General features: G+C 37.4%; 1 protein-coding gene across 1 annotated transcript in view; it reads right to left on the bottom strand.

The window, feature by feature from the left end:
* Positions 1 to 4,477: 4,477 nt before the first annotated feature.
* The window catches only part of SEC24A (SEC24 homolog A, COPII coat complex component), a 73,027-nt gene continuing 52,937 nt past the window's right edge, over positions 4,478 to 24,567 (bottom strand). Inside the window, exons 16-23 of the mRNA XM_047084798.1 lie at positions 23,595 to 23,768; positions 22,044 to 22,154; positions 17,909 to 18,084; positions 15,229 to 15,366; positions 12,510 to 12,614; positions 11,854 to 11,946; positions 8,153 to 8,256; positions 4,478 to 7,458 (exon numbers count right to left, since the gene is read on the bottom strand). Of these exons, the coding sequence (XP_046940754.1) occupies positions 7,344 to 7,458; positions 8,153 to 8,256; positions 11,854 to 11,946; positions 12,510 to 12,614; positions 15,229 to 15,366; positions 17,909 to 18,084; positions 22,044 to 22,154; positions 23,595 to 23,768 (1,016 nt within the window). The 3' untranslated portion in view covers positions 4,478 to 7,343. The remainder of the gene's footprint in view (positions 7,459 to 8,152; positions 8,257 to 11,853; positions 11,947 to 12,509; positions 12,615 to 15,228; positions 15,367 to 17,908; positions 18,085 to 22,043; positions 22,155 to 23,594; positions 23,769 to 24,567) is intronic.

Raw genomic sequence — 24,567 nt, 5'->3', positions numbered from 1 at the left:
TGTAAAAAAAAATCTAACAGTTTATCTTTTGGATTCAATAACATAAGGAGCTGAGGTATAAACACGGATTTTGGGGTGTTTGGGCAGCTGAGTGGGTTAAGCATGGGACTCTTTTGGTTTTTGTTTGCTTGTTTGTTTTTTGAGAGAGCGCAAGCACTCAAGCCGGGAAGATAAGAGAAAGGAGACAGAAACTGGAAACTGAAGCAGATTCCAGGCTCTTGAACTGTCAGCAGAGAGCCCAACACAGGGCTCAAACTCAGGAAGCACAAAATCATGACCCGAGCCAAAGTTCTAGGCTTAACCAACTGAGCCACCCAGGTGCCCTAGGACTCTTGCTTTCAGCTCAAGTTGTGATCTCATGGTTCTGGAGATTGAACCCCCTCCTTGGGCTCTGTGCTCACTTCGCAAAGCCTGCTTGGGATTCTCTCTGTCCCTCTCTGCCCCTCCCCTGCTGGCATCCATGCTCTCTTTCTCTCTCAAAATAAATAAACATTTATTTATTTGTTTGTTTGTTTGTTTGTTTGTTTAGAAATAGGGGTGCCTGGGTGGCTTAGTCAGTTGAGCATCTGACTTCAGCTCAGGTCATGATCTTGTGGTTCAAGAGTTCAAGCCTCACATTGGGCTCAGTGCTGTCAGCGTAGAACCTGCTTCAGATCCTCTGCTCACCCCCTCTCTTTGCCCCTCCCCCACTCACACTCTCTCAAAAATAAATAAACATTAAAAAATAAAAATATAAATAAATGCGGATGTTCTCCCTTGATGGAATGAAAGCTAAGTCCCAAGGACATGCCCTGGTTAATAATTATAAAGCATTAGAAACGGTTTCCCTGCCTTTGTGTACAGACCTATATCTGAGTCCCCAATAGTGTCTTTAAAAAATTCTAAAACCGAAGTAATTGTTAAGTATAATAAATGTGCAGAACTTAATGAAGTATAGTTCTGATAAATTGAAACCAAATACAATTCTAGGATAAACAATATTTTTTTCACTTACGAAGGCCTATAGAAAGCCAAATAAAAAATTTGTCTCCTTAGATGCATGATGGCCCCTTTAGTTAGATAAGAATTAGAAATGTGAAGATTTTATGTCACATACTTTCTCATTCCTGAGGAACCATTTATCTATGGGTTTCTGCAGTTTATTTATTAAACTTCCTAGTACTTGTCAGTGGTATAAGTGATTCTTTGACAAATGATGTGCGTACTTAAGATTTTTTTTAATTTATTTATTCTTGAGACAGAGAGTGGGGGAAGGGCAGAGAGCAAGGGAGACAGAATGCCAAGCAGGCTCCTTGCTGTCAGTGCAGAGCCTGACATGGAGGTTGAACTCAGGAATGCAGAGATCATGACCCGAGCTGAAATCAAAAGTCAGAAACAGGGTACCTAGATGGCTCAGTGCCTGGGTGGCTCAGCCAGTTAAGCTTCTGACTTCAGCTCAGGTCATGATCTCATGCCTCATGAGTTCAAGCCCCACATTGGGCTCTCTGCTGTCAGGGCAGAGCCCCTTTGGATCCTTCTTCCTCTCTCTGCCCCTCCTATTTCATGCCCTCTCTCTCAGAAATGAATTAAAAAAATGTTAAAAGAAAAAAAAAAAAGAGTGGGACACTTAACTGACTGAGCCACCCAGGTGCCTCACATACTTAAGATTCTTATATTAATTTCTATCTCCCTCACTATGGACTTTACAAGGGCAAATCCATTCTTTAAAACTTTGCCATTTTGGGCGCTTTGGGTGACTGGGTTAAGCGTCTGCCTTGATTTTTTTCAGTGTTTGTGGATTGCAGCCCCATGTCAGGCTCTGTGCTGACAGCAAAGAGCTTGCTTGGGACTCTGTCTCTCCCTCTCTCTGCCCCTCCTCCCACAATACATAAATTAACTTTAAAGAACTTACCACTTTGCCACAAATCTAGCACTGACAGCACTAGATTACACTTACGTGAATAGTTGCAGAAATTTTTCTTTTAGAGGAAGTGTCAAAAGAAGGCATTTTTAAAAAAATTTTTTTAATTTTTATTTATTTTTGAGAGAGAGAGTGTGTGTGTGTGTCTGTGTGTGTGTGACCGGGGGAGGAACAGAGAGGGAGACCCAGAATCTGAAGCAGGCTCCAGGCTCTGAGCTGTCAGCACAGAGCCCGGTGTGGGGCTCGAACTCAAGAACCGAGAGTTCATGACCTGAGCTGAAGTCAGATGCTTAACCGACTGAGCCACCCAAGTGCCCCAAAACATGGCATTTTCAATGAGTCTTATGTATAATTTTTATTTGATTTTAGAAGCATTGTTTAGGCAGGCTACTAATAATACTTGATTGATAAAATGTAGATACACAGCTGAAAAGATTGAGTCATAAGTGATAAAACTGGAATTCAGTTTCCGGGGGATAAATTTAGGCAGTAAGTTGATCCTTGGACTCCTCTCCACTCCACACAGAAATAACAGCTAAAAATGTCAAGGGAGAAAAACAAATAACTAGACTCAAAAACAAGAGAAACAGCAGACCAAAACGCAGCATTGCAGAGCTAACATTGGGCCTGTTGGGCAGCAAGTCCATGAGCAGGCAACAGTAGCACATTCTATGGGCTAAAAAGCACTGGAAGTGCTCCACATAACAAACACATAGGGACAAATAGGACTCACTGCTTGAGGTAAGCTTTCCCTCCAAAAATTATTCAAAATATCATTTGCTATTGACCCACATAGCCTTGAACTTGAGCTTTTAAGTTCAGCAGAAGAGAGGACAACTAGTCTTCCCACTGCTGGTGGGCGATAGCCCCAAATCATTGCAGGACACTACCATGACCCCTAGTCTTGGGGAAGGGGCCAGAAAATTCAACTAAAAAACCCCTTAGATGGGCAAGAAGGGATGGAGAACTTGGACAGAGATAAGCTAAAACAAAAACAAAAATTCTCCCACTCCAGTAACCTACAAACTCAAATTCTAACAAACATGAATAAATACTACATTTAAATTCTGCCAGCCAGGGGCACCTGGGTGGCTCAGTCAGTTACATGTCCAACTCGATCTTGGCTCAGATCACGATCTCACAGTTTGAAGGTCTGAGCCCCATGTTGGGCTCTGTGCTAATAGTGCAGAACCTTTTTCGGATTATCTCCCTCTCTTTTTGCTCCTCCTCTGCTCTCTCTCCCTCTCTCTCAAAATACATGAATTAATGAAAAAAAATAAATTCTGCCAACCAAATAAAAAATTGGAATTTGTGGGGGGTGAGGGTATAGGTGAAATAGGTGATGGGGACAAGGTGTGCACTTGTTGAGGGGCACCTGGCTGGCTCAGTCAGAAGAACATGCGACTCTCGATCTTGGGGTCTTGAGATGAAGCTCCACACTGGGGGTAGAGATTACTTAAAAAAATACTAATAAAAAAATACTTTTTTAAAAAAAAAGGAGAAAGAGGAGGAGAAAGAGGAGGAGGAGAAGAGGAAGAGGAGGAAAAGGAGGGCACTTGTGATGAGCACTGGGTGATGTATGTAATTGTTGAATCACTGTATGGTGCACCTGAAACTAATATTATACTGTATGTTAAATAACTGGAATTAAAACTTAAAAAATTGCGAATTTCCCCAGAAAGAATTTTATAGAACAGTCTGAATACATTACTGAGCAAAAACAGGAAGAAACCAACCAAAACCAGACAGGTATTAAAAAAATTAATCTTAGAAATGAAAAATACAGGTATGCAGATATAATATTCATGAGATGAGATGAAAAGTCCAACCTGGACATAGTCAAAGAGGAATTAGTGAAAAGATATATCTCGTATGAATTCTGAAGTAAAAAAGAATAGAGAAAATGACAAGCATATTTTTAAAAGAAAATAGCTTTATATGTCAATCATACCTCAATTAAAGAAATAGAGAATTTTCCATAAATCAAGATATACAAAGATTTTCAAATTAAAATGTGCTCTGAAAAATTAGCAAGATAAACAATACACTCAGAGTCGCCAAACTGAGGAATATTAAGGATAAAAGAAAAATCATGAAAGCTAACATTATCTTCAAAGTAACAATTAGATTGACAGTAGGCATCTTACTGATAACCAAAGGATCCAGAAGTCAATGGAGTAGTACTTGAAACCTGTCAAGAGTTAAAAAAAAAAAAACAACACCAACTTTAAATCTATGAAGAGTGAGCATCAAGAATTAAGTTTATGACCACTCTATAATTTCTTTTTTAGTTTTTATTTATTTTTGAGAGAGACAGAGACAGAGCAAGCAGGGTAGGGGCAGAAAGAGAGTGGGACACAGAATTTGAAACAGGCTCCAGGCTCTCATGACCTGAGCTGAGATTGGTCACTTAACCAACTGAGACACCCAGGTGCCCCTGGCTTATGACCACTGTAACACCAGATTAGATTCAAACCACTTTCAGCCATAGCCTTCCAATGACTTGGGTGTACAACATAACACAATTCAGTAACTGGCAAGTTATCCATATCCCTTTAAATGACGAGTCACTATATATAAGCTTTTTCAATAACTTTATTGAATAGCCAAATTGATAAGTTAGCACATTTCAAACGATTATTTGCATGGGTTACAAATGACTTTTTTGTTTTTACAGGAATAAAACAGTGAAAATTACAAACTGTAAAAAGGAAGACAAATCTTGTCTCTAATATTTAAGAGATGCAAGATTTAACACAGCACATTGAAGATCAATACATATGTGAATTTGAGAACAAGAATTTAATGTTACAATATTATACACTACTTTACAAAATTAAAATTTCTATAGAAGGATTTTATTTGAAATAGTTAACAAAATCTTGAAATCACATTTGATGGTCCCCTAGATAATAGCTGTTATGCATCTTTAATTAGAAGAAATAAATCTTTAATTCTAATTATTGTAAAACAGTCTGTTAGACTCAATACATTACATTAAATTAAAACAATGAAATATATGCAAACTAAAATGGTACAGCTTGAGCGAATATTAGTATGTCACGTACAGAAATGTTATTTTAAAAATCCTAGAAATTAGAAAAATAGAGTACTTTTTGTGGTAGAATTGCCATGCTCAGATTTAAATACCAAGATTGCCCTTGTCTGTTACGTAGTTGTAGATCTGTAGAAAATTCAAGGATCTTTCATAATTTACAACTACAATAAAAAAAATATGGCATAGTGTAAATATTAGTTGCTTTACATCAAAAAGTAATACAAGATGAGATAGCAGGTACTGCTCTACTGCCAAAAAAAAAAAAATCAAACACATTCAGTACAGCAAAAAATAATTGCTTAATATCAATATCTCCAAAAGGCTCATTCATTCCCTCATTATCCAGAGAACAAATATTGTGAATCTTAACTAAAGTTATGTTTTTATGACCTGCCTATTATAAAATTATTCTGGATTGCACATATTACACACTATCTAAAATAATTTTTAAAGTAAAATTTAAAAAGTAAATTTGTGAAATATACTAACAAAGCATGTGGCAATAACAAGTCATACCCACTTAGGGATGAAGTGAGGCACAAGGAAGATTACTGTCCCTAGAAGCACTAACTTTTCCCTCTGGAAGATTCTTCACTACTCTTAAGAAAGGACCTACAAATATCAACATTTACAATTCACATTAAGAAGAGAATTTTAGTTATTTTAAGAAACATCAGTGCACAAGGATGACTCTGTTTCTTGAAAAGAGGGGAAAATATAAATTTATCATAATTTGCTACAACATGAAACTTGCTTCCTAATACATGAAGCAGTTTTTAAGAAAATTTCCAGTTCAATGTACCACTTGCATATTGAAGATAAACCTTAATACTGCTTAAGGGAGAGGATATTTTTATAAAACCCAATTACTCTGATCCAGCAGGCAAGCCGTAGTATATACTCTAATGGGGACCTGCTTCTTCCCTATCCCTTTAACTGAGTTAAAGTCAGCTCATACTGATGTAAACCTGAAAGTTACTATTTCATTGGTGATCATGAGACCAAGATTGTAAACACATTTTTCTAACCCATTAAAACAAAGAAACAAAAATCTTTTCATCAAGTATTACACATGAAGAACTTTTACTTTAAGAGGTTCATACAAGACAAGGTGAATCAGTGAAAAATGGGCCAAATCTTTTAAAGACATCCTATCACAGCACTTTAAATATACAAATGTATAATTTACCTATTTGTAAACAAAATTCACTTAATGGTTTTGACTGTAATATTTCTCTGGCTCAATCAAAAAAGCAGTCTCTTGAGCATGTTGAAAAATCAAGTTTCTACCATAACTTCAATGTAGTGAATTTGTGTAATCTTAATATCCACCAAATCAAACAGCAGCATTCATGCTTTTAATAAGTTTTAATATCCAAGAATAAATATCTTACGAGCGGCTTCCAATTTAATTAAACTCCTTAGAAAAATGTTACTTAAGCATTTGAGACAGAATTTTTAAAAACCTTTAATTTCTTTTAATTCATCATTTCACCAATATAACACTTCTATTATACATCAGAGCAGAAATGTACCATACAAAGCCTACTTAAAGGATCAAGACAACCAAAGTTTCTCATCTCCCTATTATCATTGTCAGTTTCAGTGTATTTATGAAGACAGCTGATTCTTTTCACTGCAGAATAGGATAGTGTGTCCACCCAAGTCTTCTGCAGTCAAATCGGAAAACCACTTAATTATAGATTTCACTTCAAAGTGACTTTGTTCTTCAAGCATAGAGAATACTGACAGATTTTAAAGCCTGACTGTATTATTTCATATTTTTTTTCTCAAACTAGACTGGAGTTAGTTCACTCTAGTTTTAGTTAACATGATGATCCTTTTTCTTCCTTTAAAAAAAAAAAACAAAAAAACAGGTGTGGGGATGGGTTCTAGTTCTATGTAGTATTTACTTCTGAAAAAATTTTTTGATGTTAAAAAGATCATTATCAATGGATTTATAATGTCCCTGCAACACTTAGTCTTGTGAAGTTTTAAATGTAGCAGCCAAAATTTCAGGAAAAAATGAGAAAAATGTATTTGAAACACAGAAGTCTTTATTTTACAAAATTTACTTTACCTCTGCAATATTGTCTCATCTTATTTCAATCCACAACAACTCAAACATTATTGGCAGCAAAGGAAAACAGTATCCAATCAAATATACGTAGATATATTTTGATTTGAAAAATACAGTATTTCAGAGTTGCATGTTTGATTCTCTGCTGTGGTCCTTTATTTGCTATAGTTGGTTGAAATCACAGTGAGAACATATAATCATCACATTAGTCCACAAACCTAATAGAAAAGGAAGGTATTACACATTCTCAGGTGTTCGGCATTATCATGAATTTCCTTAAAAATAAGTCAAATATCTTCATTTGTTCATTTATTTACTTGTTGTTGTATATGCAAGAGGAATTCATAATATGATAATGCAGATTCTGTTCTGTCTTCTACCATGTTTTGAAGGAAGTTTGCTTTCATTGGACTCTCATCCCTTAGGAATAAAAGACAAAAATATATACATTAGATAAAATGTAATAGTAAAATAAACAGTGGATTTGTCGTGAGGCTTTTAACACACTTTTTTAAAAAATTTATTTATTTATTTATTTATTTATTTATTTATTATTTATTTTTTCCAACGTTTTATTTTATTTTTGGGACAGAGAGAGACAGAGCATGAACGGGCGAGGGGCAGAGAGAGAGGGAGACACAGAATCTGAAACAGGCTCCAGGCTCTGAGCCCAGAGCCCGACGCGGGGCTCGAACTCCCGGACCGCGAGATCGTGACCTGGCTGAAGTCGGACGCTCAACCGACTGCGCCACCCAGGCGCCCCAAAAAATATATTTATTTTAAAGAGTGAGAGCACGAGTGGGGGAGGGGCAGAGAGCCCAATGTGGGGCTCGAACTCACGAGCCTGAGCTCAGGATTCAGGTCCTGAGATCGTGACCTGAGCTGAAGTCAGACACTTAACCAACTTAACCAACTGAAACACCCAGGTGTCTCTTAACATACTTTTTACTAGTAACTGGATATAAAGCATAATTTAGTAATATTTATTGAAAATTCTTTTTCTTTTCTAAAGGGTTTGCGTAAGCAATAGGTCACATTTAACTATGATTCAAGACAGGTCCTTGCAAAGCTAAACACATTGTTTCACTATTAGTAAATGAAAAATTCAACTTACCTTATCACATAAAGTATGGGGAAAAATGGTCTCTGCTCTCTAAGCCAAGAGATGAATGCTATTATTCTGGCAGATTCTGGTGTATCAAGCTCCGGAAGGTCTGTCTATTAAACAAAAATCAGCAATATACAGTTTACTTGAGTCATATATCTAATGCATCTCAAAGTTTATCATGTATATGAATCACCTGTGCTGAACTGCACATATTGATTTAGGAAGTCTCAGGGAAGGGGTCTGGGAGTGTGTATACCACAATTTTCTAGTAGGAGCTAGGCAAACTTCTTTTTTTTTTCTTTTTTGTATTTTCATTTATTTTTTTTAAATTTACATCCAAGTGAGTTAGCATATAGTGCAACAATGATTTCAGGAGTAGATTCCTTAATGCCCCTTATCCATTTAGCCCATCCCCCCTCCTACAACCCCTCCAGTAGCACTCTGTTTGTTCTCCATATTTAAGAATCTTTTATGTTTTGTCCCCTGTTTTTATATTATTTTTGCTTCCCTTCCCTTATGTTCATCTGTTTTGTCTCTTAAAAGTCCTCATATGAGTGAAGTCATATGATAGTTGTCTTTCTCTAATTTCGCTTAGCATAATACCCTCTAGTTCCATCCACGTAGTTGCAAATGGCAAGATGTCATTCTTTTTGGTTGCCGAGTAATACTCCATTGTACAGATATACCACATTTTCTTTATCCATTCATCCATCCATGGACATTTGGGCTCTTTCCATACTTTGGCTATTGTCGATAGTGCTGCTATAAACATTGGGGTGCATGTGCCCCTTCGAAACAGCATACCTGTATCTCTTGGATACATACCTAGTAGTGCAATTGCTAGGTTGTAGGGTAGTTCTAATTTTAATTTTTTGAGAGTTTTCTGTTTTCCAGAGTGGCTGCATCAGCTTGCATTGCCACCCACAATGCAAAGAGATCCTCTTTCTCCTCATCCTCGCCAACATCTGTTGTTGCCTGAGTTGTTGATGTTAGCCATTCTGACAGGTGTGAGGTGGTATCTCATTGTGGTTTTGATTTGTATTTCCCTAACGATGAGTGATGTTGAGCATTTTTTCACGTGTCGGTTGGCCATCTGGATGTCTTCTTTGGAGAAGTGTCTATTCATGTCTTTAGCCCATTTCTTCACTCGATTATTTGTTTTTTGGGTGTTGAGTTTGAGAAGTTCTTTACGGATTTTGGATACTAACCCTTTATCTAATAATGTTGTTTGCAAGTATCTTTTCCCCTTCCGTCGGTTGCCTTTTCGTTTTGCTGATTGTTTCCTTTGTGGTGTAGGAGCTTTTTATTTTGATGAGGTCCCAATAGTTCATGTTTGCTTTTGTTTCCCTTGCCTCCAGAGACGTGTTGAGTAAGAAGTTGCTGAGGCCGAGGTCAAAGAGGTCTTTGCCTGCTTTCTCCTTGAGGATTTTGATGGCTTCCTGCCTTACAGTTAGGTCTTTCATCCATTTTGAGTTTATTTTCGTGTATGGTGTAAGAAAGTGGTCCAGGTTCATTTTTCTGCATGTCGCTGTCCAGTTTTCCCAGCACCACTTGCTGAAGAGACTGTCTTTATTCCATTGGATATTCTTTCCTGCTTTGTCAAAGATGAGTTGGCCATACATTTGTGGGTCCATTTCTGGGTTCTCTATTCTGTTCCATTGATCTGAGTGTCTGTTCTTGTGCCAGTACCATACTGTCTTGATGATTACAGCTTTCTAATACAGCTTGAAGTCCGGGATTGTGATGCTTCCTGCTTTGGTTTTCTTTTCTTTTTTTTTTTTTTTTTTTTAATTTTTTTTTTTTTCAACGTTTATTTATTTTTGGGACAGAGAGAGACAGAGCATGAACGGGGGAGGGGCAGAGAAAGAGGGAGACACAGAATCGGAAACAGGCTCCAGGCTCTGAGCCATCAGCCCAGAGCCTGACGCGGGGCTCGAACTCACAGACCGCGAGATCGTGACCTGGCTGAAGTCGGACGCTTAACCGACTGCGCCACCCAGGCGCCCCTTTGGTTTTCTTTTCGAAGATTGTTTTCGCTATTTGGGGTCTTTTCTGGTTCCACAAACTTTTTTTAATGTTTGTTTATTTTTTGAGAGAGAGAGTCTAAACTGGGGAGGGGCAGAGAGAGAGGTACACACAGAATCCGAAGCAGGCTCCAGGTTCTGAGCTGTCAGCACAGAGTCTGATGTGGGGCTTTAACTCACAAACCGTGAGATCATGACCGGAGCTGAATTGGATGCTTAACTGACTGAGCACCCAGGCTCCCCTAGGGGTACACAAACTTCTTAAAGGGTCAGACAATAAATACTTTTGGCTTGCAGGTCATTTGGTCTCTTTTGCAATACACAACCCTACCAATGTTCCACTAAGTAGCCACAGACCATACATAAGTGAATGGACATAGCTATGTTCCAGTAAAACAAAAACAGGTGGCAGGCCCTCTTCGGCACACTTTATTGAGTCCTGATCCAGAAGAACATCCTACCTCCTCTCTTCATTTTATTATGGCATCTAGAATTAATTGATTCATTCAGGAGTTATTACAAATATGAAAATTTCTTTTTTTGTCAATGTTTTTTCTTTTTTTTTTTAATTGTGCCACCCAGGTGCCCCAATTTCTTATCTCATTACCTAAAATGCCTAGTCAACCAGAGCAGTAATTTTAAAGCCTGAAAGCTAGAGCTTATCCCAGCATTAATTCTGAGAGATATTATCTTTTATTTTTTTTAATGTTTATTTATTTTTGAGAGAGAGCGCAACAGGGGAGGGGCAGAGAGAAAGGGGGGCAGAGGATTTGAAGCAGGCTCCGTGCTATCAGCACAGAACCCAATGTGGCGCTCAAATTCTCAAACCTCAAGATCATGACCTGAGCCGACGTCAGACACTTAACTGACTGAGCCACCTAGGCGCCCCAGATAGGTCTTTTAAATACATGAATCTCCCGATGACTTCTGTGAATGGAGTTAAACCCATAAATATGAAAAAGCACTGACATAAAATACATATTCCAAAGTTGGGACAAACAGATAGTAGGGTCTGAAAAATATGACACTAAATAATACCATGTTATAATTAATTCTAACTTTAAAACTGAAACTTATCCAAATGCTTTATTGCTTAACAAATGCTTTCTCATGGATCATTTCAGTTACTCCTCCATAGGCAACAATATTCTTACTTTACGGATAAGGCTGTTAGTGACTTGCCAAGGTGACAGAGCTATTGACAGAGTTTATTGTTATTTTCTTCAATAGTAAATATTAATCCAACTGACACTGATCACAAGTTATTTGCTTGTGTGGCAATTAGATCAGTTCTTACTCTAAAGCAGCAGTTAAAAGGACCTTGTCATCAATGAAATCACTTGCCAAAAACACAAAAACACAAAAACTACAACATTAACACTAATTCTAGAAAACTATTTCTTTTTTTGGGGGGGGGGGGCATTAACTAAATTCATTACTTTCTTCCTAAAATAGTCTATTGTCATAGACACATAAGAACAACTAAGTCATTGATGCAAAATAACCCAAAGAATGCCTTTAAAACATAAAATGACTATTTTATGTTCCCAATTAGAAGGGAAACATAATCTGTGGCAGCATTTTATTTTCTGGAAAAACTTTGATTTAAAATGGGATGTTCATGATTTTGCCACATTTGAAATGCCCTTTAAGTCTACTATAATCACTTTAATAAATTCTTACCATAGTTTGTGGAATTAATGCATAGTTTTGAACTCCTAGAACTCGGCTGAGAAAATTTTGTCCACAATTTTTTCCAACCCAAAGCATCAATACCTGGGGACAGGAAGAAAATTATTTTGAGATGTGCATTTAACAGTCTGCTGCTGACTCACCTTTACCACTGAGTATATTTTTGTGTTTTTTTTTTTTTTTTAAGTTTATTTATATATTTTGAGAGCAAGAGAGCATGAGCAGGGGAGGGACAGAGAGAGAGGGAGACAGAGAATCCTAAGCAGACTCGGTAGTCAGCACAGAGCCAGATGTGGGGCTGGAACTCAGGGAACTGTGAGATCATGACCTGAGCTAAAACCAAGCGTTGGAGGCTCAACCGACTGAGCCACCCAGGCACTCCTAGCACTGAGTATGATTTAAAAGATCAAAATAATAAATATGTTTAGTGAAATTGTACTGACTTCAAATGAACTAATAATAATCAGTTTTAAGCATGATGAGACATTTTATGCTTGGCATGAAAAGAGGCTATGAAGGGAGAATGTGGCTCACACAAAAATAGAGATTAAATAGCATATAATCTGCCCCAAAAAAGAAGATATTATAGGGAATGAATGTGTACTAGTACATGGAGGGAATGATCCAGATCAGTCAGACTAACTCACAGAGCCTGCATCCATGAGGAAAGCTCCATCCCTGCTGAGCTTCTCCACGGAAAGCTGAAGAATAGGCGGCTGAGGTATGGTGCGATCATTGATGTTGAGTGCTCCCTGAGAAATTAGACAGAAAAGTTAAAGCTTTTATTTTTTATTATTTAAAAGACTATTTTTTTAACATTTATTTATTTTTGAAAGAGAGAGAGAGAGAGAGAGAGAACGAGCAGAAGAGGGGCAGAGAAAGAGACACAGAATCCCAAGCAGGCTCCAGGCTCTGAGCTGGCAGCACAGAGCCCCATACGGGGCTTGAACTCTAGAGCCATGAGATCATGACCTGAGCCGAAGTTGGATGCTTAACCAAATGAGCACCCCAGGTGCCCCCAAAAGTTAAAGCTTTTACTAGATAATAATTGAGAACAAAATACCCCAATAATTAGACAACAGCTAACAGACAAGATGGGTTCCTTCATGTCAAAGGAGAATAGATAAAATTTTATTTTGTTTTATTAAAGTTTATTTATTTTGAGGGAGAGAGAGCACACAAAACCAAGAATCAGACACTTAACCGAATGAGCCACCCAAGCATCCCAGAAAAGCTAAAATTTTTATCAGGCCAAATGATCATTGAGGAACAAAACCAGTCAACACAGCCTGAGTTGACAAGCCCACATAAAATTCAGGAAAATTTGCTGACCCTGCCACAAATCTTATCACACCCTCCAGCAGCTGCCATATCCTGAAGCTGCTACCAGAAACACTAAATTGTATCCTGCTTGTCAACCTGCTCCTGTAAGTCGCAGTTTGGGACCTCAGTCTGACCAACTCCTAGTAAGAACCCAGAACTTGCAGTTTCTGCCTACGTAACCCTGAGCTGAAATCCTTCCTCCTTCAGAGTGTATTTCTGTTTGGAAGGCTGCATCTCCTGGTTTGTAAAGTGTTTAACACTAAAGCTTTCCCTGGCCTCTGACCAAACCTTTGAATTCCAAGAATTTTTGTTGACATGGTAATATGGAGTCACAATTAAAATTTTAATTCCAATGTTAATTCCAAGACTTTGAAACTTACTTAGGTAAATCAGTTATTCGTATTTAAATATAAAGAAGATGAAGAAATATTTATCACTTATCTAAAAAAACCCCATTGTGAATTCCAATAAAACCAAATTAACTTCTGATTTTAACTATTATAAAATACAATAAATGCAACTAATATCTATGTATAATTAGTTAATAATAATGGCTGATTGTGTGGCTTAAGTCATGTGTACATAATGAGGGAGGATTAAAAGCCCAATGCAAATGATATCTTAATAGTTCTTTTCAGTTTGACATATCTTTTATTTATTAAGGCCAGAAATGGAAGTTTCTCATTTCTAAAAGACATACTGTTATCTGAAAACACAAACACACCTTTAAATATTCATAACTTAATTTCTGACCCAAAAATTTTTAACCATTTAATCTAGGTACTTGATTAAACCTTAGAAGCAGGAAGTAAATAAAATAATGACCTACCAAGAGGTATTTGCCCTCTAGCCATGAGGCTTTAATTCTAACAGGGACTATTAACCATATTACCTTAAGACTTCTTGCCTTAGGGCATGTGAAAAGCAGGAGAAAGACCATGCACTGCCTCAATATAGCTATTTAGAAATTTCTAGAGGTTTTCAAATATGAAAGAAAAAAATAATCTTGACTTTTTTCTGGTGGGAAAGAAAAGAAGCTATCAGTGGCTCTGTTTTCTAGTCTTCTAAGTAAAGGCCCATATGAAAGAATGAGGCAATGCAAAGACTCCTCAAATTTCATATGCAATTTGTCCTTTATATATGCAAGATCGTAAATTCTTTAAGCTTTGAAAGGTTTTTAACCAAAATATTGCTTCCTATACACACACCCACACACATATATATATACGTATATATACATATATATACGTATATATATATGTGTGTGTACATATATATATCCTAACTTGATCACAATTTTAGAAAGAAAGATTATGATTTGATATTTTCATGCATCTGACTTTAACTCAGGTAAATAATAATATCTCAGTGGGAACTTCAAAAGAAAGAAAGGGAAAAAAAAGGACAAATAATGTTACAACTTAAATATTTTTTAAATCAATAATATTGCTGCACTAAACACTGACCTGGGGTTTTCAGATATAATTTCGCCCTCAGGACACTCCCTTCAGATCAATTTGTTTAAATAAGTAAATCAGATAGGCTCTACATTTAGGAGATTCGCTTTAGAGATTTGTCTTTTTTTTTTTTAATTTTTAATGTTTATTTATTTTTGAGAGATAGAGCGGGAGGTTGGAGAGGGGGGAGGGGGAGACAGCGAACAGAGAGAGAGGGAGACACAGACACAGAATCTGAAGCACGCTCCAGGCTTCAAACTGTCAGCACAGAGCCCGACATGGGACTCGAAGTAAGGAACTGCAAGATCCTGACCTGAGCTGAAGTCTGACACTTAACTGACTTCAGCCACCCTGATGCCCCTTTACAGATTTGTCTTAAACAAACTTAAGGAAATTTATTACTTCAATATCTTAAATAATAATTTAGTAAGAAAAGAGATACTATCTCATGAGCTTCCCCAAACCAAAATTTCCTTACAAAGACTTAGCGAAGGAATAAAAACTTTCCTCATTTCTACAATGGACTCAATATAATTAGGCTTATAAACCTCCAAGAAAAAGCCACTAAAAAAGTAATCAATCTTACCTCATCTGAAAGATTGTCAACTCTATACAAACTGGGATGAGTTGTGAGCATAAGGTAGACCAATGGCTGATTTTTCACTTGACACATGGCAAAAATGCGTTCATCTAGACGTGCGTTTGTCCCAGTCTGAAACGATTTCTATAACAAAAAACCACCCCCATCCAAAAAATGGGTATTTAATAACAAATATAAACAAAGCTTTCCAACTCAGATGTTAAAAGAGTATCTTCAGACAGAATTAGCAAATTTACTGTTAATTATTCTTTTAAAAGTATCTTTTAAGAAGTCACACAAATCTATTAAATTGTGGTTATAGCCCCACCTGGAAGAAATTAATTACCTGACCATGGCAAAGTCACTGGATCTCTCTGTTTCCTAATCAGTGAAATGGATCTAAACACTCTACCATAGAATGATGGTGACATAAAAATCTAAATAATACCATGAGAAGGGTAAGGTTATATTGCAGATGAAAAAATGACAACACAAATGAAGGACCAAAGACCTGTGTTTTATAAATGCTGGATGACGACTAATGGTGGTTAACTATCCTTGTTTCTCCTTCAGTTATATAAACAACACAATAAAGCTTACAAATTAGGAAAAATAATAATACAATAATGCAAATGAGGACCGTTACTTAGCAAAATAAAGTTAATAAGTAATGAGTTTTAACTGTTTTTTGTTTTTGTTTTTTCCCACAGGTGATTTTATTAAAGCACGGGGACATGATCCGTGGGCAGGAAGAACTGCTGAGTTGTAACTGGTTCTTACTGTAGTGAATTGTAACTGATCTATTAGCTTCATAGAGAATACTAAAAGTTTCGAGGTAAAGTTTTAAGCATTCCTGGGGTACCTGGCTGACTCAGTCAGTAGAAGCATGCAACTCTTGATCTCAGGATTCTAATTTCAAGCCCCAAATTGGGTGTAGCCATTACTTAAAAAAATAAAATCTTTAAAAAAAAAAAAAAGGTTTTAAGCATTCCTATTGATGGAAAGTAGTAGAAAGAGGCAGAGAGCTAGGAGCAATGAGATTATGCCATAAAACAAGTGTACTAACTATAAACAAAGGAAGCTGAAGATCAGAAAGGCTCTTAAGGCTTTTTGTTGTTGTTGTTGTTTAAGTAATCTCTACACCCAAAGTGTGTCTTCAACTCACAACCCCAAGATCAAGAGTCACATGCTCTACTGATCGAGCCAGCCTAGGCACTCCAAGGATCTTAAGATTTTTTAAAGTAAGCTCTGTGCCCACTGTGGGGCTCAAATCCATGAGACCAAGAGTTGCATACTCCGCCAACTAATCCAGCCAGGCACCTCAAGATTTTTTAAATTAGTATGTTGATAGTCAGTAAGAAAGAAAAAAGAATATTATGGGAAATGGAAGAAGGAAATTTCATTTATTGATTCAATAACTACTGAGAGCCTGTTATGTACTAACAACTGTTCTAAGTGCTGAAACAAAGTGGTAAACTTTTCAAAAAAGATAAAAATCCCTGTCCTTATAACTAAAAAATCCTAGTAAGAGAAAAGTAAATAATAAATAAGCAAAATACTGATATGTCAGTGTTAAATGCTTTAGAGGAAAAATAAGGGAGGGAAGACAGATAAAGAATGTAGGTTAGAATGGTAACAGAGTGTTGCACACTAAATGGGGAGGTAAGGGAAGGCAGGCCTCAGCGAAAGGACAGCATTAAGGAAAGACCTGAAGAGGGAAAAGCTCAGATTTTTAAATGTTAAAATTTAAGTATTTATGTAATTTCTATGTATTTAGATTATATTCAGAAGTAGAAATGCATAATTTGAGTTAAAGAAACTAGAAGCTGATCCAAAAGCCATCCTATTAGGTTAAGTGGGTTACCCTTCTCACCTAAGAAGAGATGACATACACCAGACAGGTAGATCCTGGAGTTCAGAAAAGTATACAAATTGACAAGATCCAGAGTAGTTTTGATCAGTTTTGAAATCTAGGATGTAACCCTAAGTGATTTATTAACATGAGCTTTTTAATAAAACTTACAAGGGAAAGTTACAGTAAGTACATAAGCTTGGACATTGGATTTTGTACCCTGGAAAAATAAGTCTCCTCCACCAGCCCAGAGTTTCCTTTCTTTTTTGGAGAGCAGGGCAGAGGGAGCCAGTGGTATGGGTAAAGGGCAGGCAGGGGAGATCATTAAATAACAATATCAAATGAAAAACTCTACAGGACCATAGAAGGAAAGGCAACTGCTAGAGAGATAACATTTGAGCTCAAACACAGTAAGAGGAAAGTGCAATGCAGCCCATGGCACAGGTATGAGAAGGCATAGCTAAGATTTAGTAGTATGTGGCTGAGATACTGTAGGGAGCAGGAAAAAGCCAAAAGAAGAGTTTCATGTGTGACTTCTTGCTCTAGCAATAAAAGATTGTTTTGGAAAACTGATCATTACTTACATCACTTACATCTTTGATAACTTAAGTGAATACCTTGTGAACATCTCTTACAAATAAGGCACACGCTTTAAATCAGTATTTTTAAATTTTTTGGGTTACAAATTTTTTCAAGGTTCTAATAAAAGCCAGGATCCCTGTGCTTAGAAAACTTAACTGGCTTAAAGTTATACATACAATGTTTAGTGGTTCACAGGATAAAAACTTGGGCTAATGACATTATTGTGTTAGTTTCTGGGTTTAACTCTCTTACCTGTTTAAGGAGAGCCAACACAAAGAGTGGGAAAAGCCGCAAAGAAAAAGGAACCATGAGTCCAGGCTGCTGGTTACTTAGGACTGAAGAACGATAAGCTGAAAGAGAGTCTATGACCGCATTCACTAGGGCATCCCGAGCATCACTCAGACTGGCAGTCACAGACCTGTCAACAGCTAACAGATGGAAGGCAGGAACAAACAAGAGAGAAGATAGAAGTTTAGCTATCCCACTTCTATCCCACTGTTACAGATAGAAGAGATGTATTTTTTTTTATTATACATATTCCCTCTCCAATGTATCACATACACAAGGAGACAAGCATAGCAGCTCAAAGCACATCGTCTGAAGAGTCAAACCAAAGTTGGCTGAAATGCTTCTCTATTTCCTAACTGTAAGACAATATGGCAAGGAATCTAACCTTCATGAGTATGTTTCCTTACCTGTAAAATGGCAAAACTGTTCTTTCTTCAATCTAAGATGTTATTTTGAAATATTCTTTCTAAATAAGTTCTACTCCCAATGTGGGGCTTGAACTCATAACCTGGAGATCAAGGGTTACAAACTCAACCAAGTGAGCCACCCAGGTACCCCAAATCTAAGATGTTATTAGTAGTAATCCACCATTTTATTTACATACTACAGAAAAAGAAAAAAGTCTGCAACTAAAGCACATGCTTTCTTCACAGAGAATTTTACCCTATATTTATTGCAAGAGCTCTTAGCTACTTAGATGCTTCTCATCACCTGTCATGCCACTCTGTTTACATGCATTTCAGCATACTGGAAAAAAATTTTTCCCCTGAAGAAAAATTTAAACACTAAAAGCACATAATTGTTTTAGAGAGTTCTTAAACTACAACTAAACTAAATTCATGGGGCACCTGGGTGGCTCAGTCAGTTAAATGTCCGACTTCGGCTCAGGTCATGATCTCACGGCTGTGAGTTTGAGCCCTGCATCAGGCTCTGTGCTGACAGCTTGAAGTATGCTTCAGATTCTGGGCCTCCCTCTCTCTCTCTCTGCCCCTCCCCTGCTCATGTTCTGGCTCTCTCTCTCTCTCTCTCTCAAAAATAAACATTAAAAAAAGTTAAGGGGCATGTGGGTGGCTCAGTCGGTTAAGCGTCCAACTTCAGCTCAAGTCATGATCTTATGGTCCCTGTGTCTGAAACCTGCATGAGGTTTTGTGCTGTTAGCTTGGGGCCTGGAGCCTGCTTTGGATTCTGTGTTTCCCTTTTTCTCTGCCCTTCCCCTACTTACACTCTGTCTCTCTCAAAATTAAGTAAATAAACATTAAAAAATAATAAAAATCTTAACTAAATTTATGTTGGGGCACCTGGGCGGATCAGTCGGTTAAGCATCTGACTCTTGATTTCGGCTTATGTCATGATCTCACGGTTCTTAAGATTGAGCCCTGCGTGGGGCTCTGTGCTGATGGAATGGAGCCTGCTTGGGATCCTCTCTTTCCCTCTCTCTCTCTGCCCCTACTCCTTGAGCTCTCTCTCCCTCAAAATAAATAAGCTTAAAAAAAAAAAACCTCAATTCATGTGATATCAAAAATACAATCAATACTGGGGTGTCTGGGTGGCTCAATTGGTTAAGCGTCCAACTTTGGCTCAGATCATGATCTCACGGTTCGTGGGTTCAAGCCCCACATCAGGCTCTGCCCTGACAGCAGAAAGCCTGCTTGGGATTCTTTCTCTACCTCTCTCTCTCTCTCTGCCCCTCCCCACTCCTGGCCTCTCTCCCTCTCTCTCAAAAATAAACATTAAAAAAAATACAATCAATAAAGTGGTGTTATTAACTGCTATAACCAAATTTGTATATAGCCAAGAAAGAATAAAGACCACTGTCACCTGATCAACAGTTAACTCTTAAGACTTCAATTGAAGACATCGTGATTTTAAAGATTTTGATAAAATCTTTATCAAATGTGAAAAAAATTTATAAAATGTGAAAAAATGTTCATAATGCTATCAACCAAATTTAGTAACAAAACCAATACTTTTTGTGAAGCAAACCATTGTGCAGATTTTTTCAAACCTACAAATACCACCTAATATATAGTTCTTGCTGATGATAATAAAGATAATATTGATCATACTGTTACTAAAAAGTATTAGTTGAACAAAATATAAAGGCAATGACCCTCAAATTTCTTAGGTCACAATCTTTAACTTTCTTTTTTTTTAAATTTTTTTTTTAATGTTTATTTATTTTTGAGACAGAGAGAGACAGAGCATGAACGGGGGAGGGGCAGAGAGGGAGGGAGACACAGAATCGGAAGCAGGCTCCAGGCTCCGTGCCATCAGCCCAGAACCCGACGCGGGGCTCGAACTCATGGACCGCGAGATCATGACCTGAGCTGAAGTCAGACGCCCAACCGAATGAGCCACCCAGGCACCCCCACAATCTTTAACTTTCAACAGCATATGAGACTAACTAAAATGGGTTTGGCCTTCATCAGGCTTCATTAAAGAAAAAATTTGCTGGGGCACCTGGGTGGCTCAATCAGTTAAGCATCCAATTCTTGATTTTGGCTCAGGTCATGATCTCACGGTTCATGAGCTAGAGCCGTAAGATGGGCTCCTTGATAATGGTGCGGAGCCTGCTTGGGATTCTCTCTCCCTGTCTCTCTACCCTTCCCTTGCTCATGCGTGCTCACTCTCTCTCTCTCAAAATAAACTTAAAAAAAAAAAAAAGAATTTACCAATAGGAAATAAAAAAAAAAAGTAATCACCCTTATCATAGGCAGATTTGAGTTTGAAGTAAATGGACTGAACGACATCTTTCCTCAAGGAGAAAAAAAAAGCAAAAACAACAACAAAAAATCAAGGAGGCAACTAAACTATGTCTGAGACAGAAGTAAAGAACTGAAGGTATGAATAAATAAATTCTAGCTCAGGTGATCTGGCCAAGAATGCAAACTTATGTGTGAAAAGTAAACTGGTTTTCAATCTCAAATTCCATGACTCCAAGAATAATGATCTTTACATAACTTCACTGTCTCTTGCAATCCAAGTTACAGACCTCACAAGAAAGCTATTAACCTTTAGTATTGAACATTTAGTAAAATATGGTTATTTAAATTCACCACAGGCAGATTATAAAACAGGAAGCAGTTTAGTAGTTGCCTAAAGCTGGTGAGGGATAAAAAGAGGAAGTGGGCAGTTACTGCTGATAGGCATGAGGTTCTTTTTGGGATGATAAAAATGTTCTAAAATTAGATTGAGGTGATGGCCATACAATTCAGTAAATATATCATAGATAACAGAGTTGCAGATTTAAAATAGGTTAAGTGATATGGCACATAAATTATATCTTTTTTTTTTTTTTAATTTTTTTTTTTCAACGTTTATTTATTTTTGGGACAGAGAGAGACAGAGCATGAACGGGGGAGGGGCAGAGAGAGAGGGAGACACAGAATCGGAAACAGGCTCCAAGCTCTGAGCCATCAGCCCAGAGCCTGACGCGGGGCTCGAACTCACGCACCGCAAGATCGTGACCTGGCTGAAGTCGGACGCTTAACTGACTGCGCCACCCAGGCGCCCCAAGTTCCTTTCATTCAAGTAGTTACTTAGGAGGCATACACAGAATCCAAAACACTGAAACCTTTAAAGTTATTTTTTTTTTAATGTTTATTTTTTTTTAAGAGAGAAACAAAGAGCGTGAGCAGGGAAGGGGCAGAAAGAGAGGGAGGCACAGAATCCCAAGCAGGCTCCAGACTCTAAGTTGTCGGCACAGAGCCTGATGCAGGGCTTGAAGTCACTAGGCAGGAGATCATGACCTGAGCCGAAGTCGGACACTTAACTGACTGAGCCACACAGATGCCCCTAAAGCTAATTATTTCAAGAAAAATAAGGGGTGCCTGGGTGGCTTAGTCGGTTCAGCATCTGACTGCTGATTTTGACTCAAGTCATGACCCCAGGGTCATGAGATGAGCGCTGCACAAGGCTCCCTGCTGAGTGTGGGGCCTGCTTGGGATTCTCTCTCTCTCCCTCTGTCACTCTCCACCACTTCCGCTCACTCTCTCTAAAAGTAAATTTAAGAAAAAAATTTAAAGCAAAATAAAACTCTCCAGATTTTTCTAATGTTATTATTTGTGAAATATTTACAATAGGTGATAACAATTCTTACCCATATTGGCCAATAACCCTGCAATTGCTTGAACATCAGCTCCAAGAAAGACTTCATTCAGAGTTGAAACTACAGGCAAACACAAAGTATGAACACGAATTCTTCTTTCACCTTTGGGGAAAACATATAAATCACAGTAAGGGACAACTTATATTTAAAAACTTGTATACAAGTCTCTTGGAAAAATCACTTCTTTTCAATTTAGAACCAAAAAGATTATTTAATAAGCAGAAATAGTTTCAAAGCCTTAATGAGTAAAAACTCATTAACTTTTATTTCTTTCATTTTTTGACTATAAAATTCTTTTTGTTCAAGTTATTACTGAAAAGGAATCATAAATTATGGTAACATGTTCGCTTCTTAAAAATTTCTTTTCTAAACCTTTTGGTTACTTTCTTTCTTTTTTCTTTTTTTTTTTTTAAGTTTATTTATTTATTTTGTGAGAGAGAGCACAAGTGGGGAAGGGGCAGAGAGAGAGAGAGAGAGAGAGAGAATCCCAAGCAGGTTCCTCTCTGCCAGTGCAGAGCCCACTTCAGATTCTCTGTCCCCCCCTTCATTTTCGCTCATGCTCTCTCTCTCCCAAAAATAAACTTAAAAAACACTACCTTCCACATGTATTCTAGAGTCTGTTTTGATATTTAAAGTCTAGAGAAATCTTATACTTTCCTCTTTAACCACAGAAAAAAATTTAAAAGAAATCGACTAATATATATTTTTTGGTAATTATTACCCACAATAATAAAAATAAATACAGAAATAAAAATGAAAACCTTTTGGGAAGCATCAAGTATCAAGCTAATTTTTAAAAATTTTCTAATCAGCAAGATCTGGAAAACTAAAGTAAAAGAACAAATAAAAAAACTAGAGATGATATCCATATTACAACCTATATGGACACATGAAGACCAATGAACAGGTACATATAAGGAGCTCACACAAATTACTTTTAGAAAGAAGAACTATCTGCAATAAAGGGTAACACTGTTTAGATTTTCTATTCTAGACCAGAATAATGATAGCCAAAAGAAAACATATAATGTTTACCCTATCATATCAGCAACAATAACTAAACACACACACCACACACACACACACACAAAGGCTAAAATGAAAAGGGCACTTGGTAAGACCAGAGATTGGTAACATCTTTCTGAAAAGCAACGTGGAAATACCAAGATTTTTTCTAAACAGTAAGCCTCACACTAAGTAGACTCTCAATAAATATCTGTTAAATACGATTGGTTAAGGAAAATAAATATGACACATCTTGGCTTTACCAAGGATAGCAACAAAGCTCTTAAGATCAGAAATATATTCTTTTGGTTTAAGAGAAATGAGTACCTCCAAAAGTAAGGGAGATTATTCTAAGCCAATGAATACGTGACCAAACTTTAAAAATTTCCCTTTGCTGCAACACATTGTATTTATAGTTAACAATACTGGATTGTAGACCTAAAAATCTCTTAAAACATAGGTCTCATGTTATATGTCTTTGCCACAAAAACAACAACAATCCACACCTCCCCTCCCCCCCAAAACACCCCACCTTACCTTTGCTGGATGTATACAAGAGTGCAGACTGAAAGGAAACCAACTGAGTGTCAGTAAGACTCTCTTCCACTGACATCTGTACTGCATACCCAGCATCTGGGTTTACATTAGGCAAAGACAGTAAGTCTGTTGACCGAACAAAGAAGTTCCCATGGAAGGTATGAATGGAAAGACCTAGAAGAGAAAACTTTATCAAAATCGTTTATATATTTTCATTTTATCCCTGTCACTTATCAGACTGGCAGAGAGTAAATCTAAAGGTTTAGATGTGATACTGTGATTTATGATAAGAATATATACTTGATCTTCACCCATTTCTGGCAGAGAGCTCCTAAACTCTTAGAATTTCCTAAGTGATGAGAGTCACAAAGGTGTCTCTTGCTACGTTGATGGAGTGACTTTTGGCAAGAACCTAGGTAACCTAAGGATGGGGGCTGGTTTCCAGAGGACCCAACCATGTGATTAGAAGGCTGGAACTTTCAGTTCAACCCCTACCCCACCAACATCCTTCAGGGAGGGGAGAGGACCTAGAGGATGATACAGTCACCAACCGCCAATAATCTAAGCAATCTTGACTATGTAAATAAGCCTTCATAAAAACTCAAAAGGATGGGGTCCTTCGGAGAGCATCTAGATTAGTGCACACATGGAGATCTGGGAGGAGTGGAGCACTCAGAGAGAACATGGAAGCTGCAGAAGCTCCATGCCCTTTGCCTTCTCCATACCTTGGCCTGCACATCTCTTCCATTTGGCTGTTCCTGAGTTATATCCTTTTATAAAAAACCAGCAATCAAGTAAATAAAATGTTTCTCTGAGTTCTGTAAGCTGCTCTGTAGCAAATAAATTGAACCCAAAGAGAGGGTTTTAGGAACCTCCAATCTATAGCCAGCCAATCAGAGCACAAAAATAAACAGAAACCCAAAGAAGCTACTGTGGTAACTAACTGGTTTTGAGTGACACTAATACCTGAGTT

Source organism: Lynx rufus, unplaced genomic scaffold (assembly GCF_022079265.1).
Source record: "Lynx rufus isolate CCGP_SWC_20201006 ecotype Redwood Valley unplaced genomic scaffold, mLynRuf1.p SCAF_1, whole genome shotgun sequence".
NCBI classification, from domain to species: Eukaryota; Metazoa; Chordata; class Mammalia; order Carnivora; family Felidae; genus Lynx; species Lynx rufus.
The sequence above is the reverse complement of the archived record's forward strand: the minus strand, read 5'-3'. Positions and strand labels throughout refer to the sequence as shown.